The following is a 4,318-nucleotide window of genomic DNA, read 5'->3' as shown; positions in this document are numbered from 1 at the left end:
GTGTGTGTGTGTGTGTGTGTGTGTGTGTGAGCGTCTCCTTCACCTTCAGGCCAGTCTTATCCTCAGGTGGTGATGGAGTGCCGGCAGACGCACGCCTCCTCAGCGCTGATTTCCCCCGCTGCTTACTCTTGTCTTTGTCCACCAGCATACACACTGAGGCTAACAGCCGCACCAGCTCTGTGTCTGAAGGAGAAGCACACACACATCAGTGTCACTCACACACACTCACACACACAAGCATCTGACACACACAGCGCTCACCGGGGTCGTTCAGCAGCATCACCAGGTCGAAGGCCGTGTAGCCGTTCTTGGCCCGCAGCTGCACGTCTGCGCCCTGACTCAGCAGGAACTTCACCACCTCTTTATTCCTGATGACGGCATGAGTAAACACACACAGCTAAAGCACACACACACACACACACACACACACACACACACACACACACACACACACTGGTGTAGGCATACCCGTGATACGTGGCCTGCATGAGCGCCGTCCAGCCGTGCACTGAGTCCTGCCTGTCCACATCTGCCCGTTTCTCCACCAGCAGCTGCACCACCTCCAGCTGCCCACTGACTGCTGCCATCATCAGCGGAGACGCTCCGTCAGCGTTACACACATCCACCTGCGCCGCATCCTGCTCCACAATCTCCTTCACCAGCTGAGCATTTCCTACAGCGCAACAACACACACACACACACTCAAACTACAGCGTCACAACACACACACACACACACACACACACACACACACACACACTCAAACTACAGCGTCACAACACACACACACACACACACTCAAACTACAGCGTCACAACACACACACACACACACACACTCAAACTACAGCATCACAACACACACACACACACACACACACTCAAACTACAGCGTCACAACACACACACTCAAACTACAGCGTCACAACACACACACACACACACTAACTACAGCGTCACAACACACACATACACACACACACACACTCAAACTACAGCATCACAACACACACACACACACACACACACACACACTCAAACTACAGCTTCACAACACACACACACACACTCAAACTACAGCGTCACAACACACACACACACACACACACACACACACTCAAACTACAGCGTCACAACACACACACACACACACAAACTACAGCATCACAACACACACACACACACACACTAACTACAGCGTCACAACACACACATACACACACACACACACTCAAACTACAGCATCACAACACACACACACTCAAACTACAGCTTCACAACACACACACACACACTCAAACTACAGCGTCACAACACACACACACACACACACACACACACACTCAAACTACAGCGTCACAACACACACACACACACACAAACTACAGCATCACAACACACACACACACACACACTAACTACAGCGTCACAACACACACATACACACACACACACACTCAAACTACAGCATCACAACACACACACACTCAAACTACAGCATCACAACACACACACACACACACACACACACACACACACACTCAAACTACAGCATCACAACACACACACACACACACTCAAACTACAGCATCACAACACACACTAACTACAGCGTCACAACACACACATACACACACTCACACACACACTCAAACTACAGCATCACAACACACACTAACTACAGCGTCACAACACACACATACACACACACACACACACACACTCAAACTACAACACCACAACACACACACACACACACTACAGCACACACAGACACACACACACACACACACACACACACACTACAGCACACACACACACACACACAGACACACACACACACACACACACTACAGCACACACACACACACACACAGACACTCTCACACACACACACACACACACTACAGCACACAGGACTCTACATTGCGCCGGCAGTGCAGGAGAATCTTCCACTAGCCTCCTTCCCTCTGCCAGAATAGACTCACCCAGTTTGAGCGCGTGGAAGACGTCAGGCCTCTTCTTCTCGTCATCTGTGCAGGTTTAAAGAAGGAATCAGATGATTATTGATGACACCATCAGCGCTGGGTTCAGTGTGCACAGCTGCTGCTTTTCTAATGTTCATGTCCAGCAAGATCTGCATTGTTCCGGCAGTGTTGTGTTTCTGCAGTGTTGTGTGTGTTCACCTGGCCGCTGCAGTGTTGTGTTTCTGCAGTGTTGTGTGTGTTCACCTGGCCGCTGCAGTGTTGTGTTTCTGCAGTGTTGTGTTTCTGCAGTGTTGTGTTTCTGCAGTGTTGTGTGTGTTCACCTGGCCGTGGCAGTGTTGTGTTTCTGCAGTGTTGTGTTTCTGCAGTGTTGTGTTTCTGCAGTGTTGTGTGTGTTCACCTGGCCGCTGCAGTGTTGTGTTTCTGCAGTGTTGTGTTTCTGCAGTGTTGTGTGTGTTCACCTGGCCGCTGCAGTGTTGTGTTTCTGCAGTGTTGTGTTTCTGCAGTGTTGTGTTTCTGCAGTGTTGTGTTTCTGCAGTGTTGTGTTTCTGCAGTGTTGTGTGTGTGTTCACCTGGCCGCGGGCGCACGCTGGTGATGTTGTCCAGGTATTTCTGCACGTCGCGGCGCCGCAGCTGTAGCGCCACCTCCAGGGCGGTGTTTCCCAGCACGTTGGTGTGGTCGGGGTCGGCTCCGCGCTCCACCAGCTGCTGGCAGACGCTCAGGGACCCGCCGGCCGCCGCCAGCATCAGCGCGCTCCAGCCGGTGCCGGTGTGGCAGACCCGAGCGTCTGAGCCCCAGTCCAGCAGCAGAGCCACCGCGGCCCCCTGCCCATGCTGAGCCGCCGCCAGCAGCGCCCGCACCTCCAGCAGAGCCCGCGCCTCCTGCACACTGCACACACACACACACACACACCCAGAGACTCAGTGCTTCTGACATACACACTGAGATTAGAGCCGTCACATGATCAATCACCAATACAAGAGATCGATTAGGCTGAACATATTCATGCGTACTCTACACAACTACATGCAGGACTACACTGCAGAATATTGCCTTGATAAATATAAATATTCAGAAATAATACAAACTACATGCAGATGCAAATAAAGATGTGTGTGTCATTGACAGTGAGACAGAAGCTCAGCGTCAGTGAACTCAGACTGGTGTTCTGTACCTGCCGGCGCTGCAGTGTGTGTTTGTGTTTCCCTCAGACACACACGCGTGCTCGCAGTCATCCACGAATGCTCCGTTCTCCAGCAGGAGTTTGACCGTGTGTGTGTGTCCGCCGCGGGCCGCCATGGCCAACACACTCGCACCCATACGGTTCCTGGCGTTGATCTCTGCTCCGTTCTCCAGCAGGAGATGAGCCACACTGAGATGACCAAACCTGAGGAGAACAGACCGTCAGTGTGTGTGTGTGAGTGTGTGTGTGTGTGTGTGTGTGTGTTCAATAAAGCAGTGCAGCAGGATGTGAACAGGTGATGCAGCTGAATGATGATGATGATGATGATGATGTGGTGTTATGGTGTTCCTCACTGCAGTACTCTGAGATCAACACAGCTGAGGGACCCTGCTGACCGCTACACTCACAGGCTGATGATCTGATCTCCATATTCAGAGTCTGATCAGAACACTGCGCTCAAATCAAGAGCTCGGTTCACCCAAAACTGACCATTCTGTCCTCACTTACCCTCCCTTTACTCGTTTGAGTTTCATTCCTCTGATCAACACAGCAGAAGATAGTGTGTAGAATGCTGGAGAGCTGTAACTCCCAGAACAGAAGTCTGCAGTGTGTGTGTGTGTGTGTGTGTGTGTGTGTGTGTGTTGTTAAACCTGTAGGACTGATTCTCTTCTTTAAACATGAACTAAACTTAAGTTCAGCAGCACAGTTCTGGCCCTCAGAGCCTGAGGAACACCGAGATAACTCAGATGTTCACACTGGATCCTCAGTAAAGTTCACTACAGTACAGTAAAGTACACTGAACTATAGTAAAGTATAGTATAGTGTAGTGTAGTGTAGTGTAGTGTGTAGGGTATAAACCTGGCGGCCTGCATCAGCGGGGTCCAGCCGTAGTGGTTCCTCCGGTCCACCGACGCTCCTTTCCGCAGCAGGAACCGGACCAGCAGCTCGTGTCCTCCGGCGGAGGCGAACATCAGCGCCGTGTTTCCATCCTCATCGGTTCCGTCCACATGCGCCAGCCCGCCAGGGTCCTCCAGCAGCCGCCGGCAGCTCTCCAGATCTCCGTCATCGCACACGCGGAACCACAGCAGCGGATTCACCGGAGCCGGACTCATCCCGGGCCGCCACACTCACCGGAGAACCGGGGAACAGT

The 4,318-nt window shown here is 52.0% G+C and overlaps 1 protein-coding gene across 4 annotated transcripts in view; it reads right to left on the bottom strand.

Moving 5' to 3' along the window:
• Positions 1 to 4,318, bottom strand: part of anks6 (ankyrin repeat and sterile alpha motif domain containing 6) — an 8,162-nt gene extending 3,844 nt beyond the window's left edge. For 3 of the 4 annotated variants that reach the window (XM_073940316.1, XM_073940318.1, XM_073940317.1), the window contains exons 1-7: positions 4,027 to 4,318; positions 3,160 to 3,372; positions 2,557 to 2,873; positions 1,988 to 2,032; positions 469 to 673; positions 262 to 368; positions 44 to 183 (exon numbers count right to left, since the gene is read on the bottom strand). In XM_073940316.1, the coding sequence (XP_073796417.1) occupies positions 44 to 183; positions 262 to 368; positions 469 to 673; positions 1,988 to 2,032; positions 2,557 to 2,873; positions 3,160 to 3,372; positions 4,027 to 4,280 (1,281 nt within the window). In that variant the 5' untranslated portion in view covers positions 4,281 to 4,318. 4 annotated transcript variants of the gene reach the window in all.

Source organism: Danio rerio, chromosome 24 (genome assembly GCF_049306965.1).
Source record: "Danio rerio strain Tuebingen ecotype United States chromosome 24, GRCz12tu, whole genome shotgun sequence".
In the NCBI taxonomy this organism is placed as follows: Eukaryota; Metazoa; Chordata; class Actinopteri; order Cypriniformes; family Danionidae; genus Danio; species Danio rerio.
Note: the sequence above shows the minus strand (reverse complement) of the source record. Positions and strands in the feature narration are given on the sequence as shown.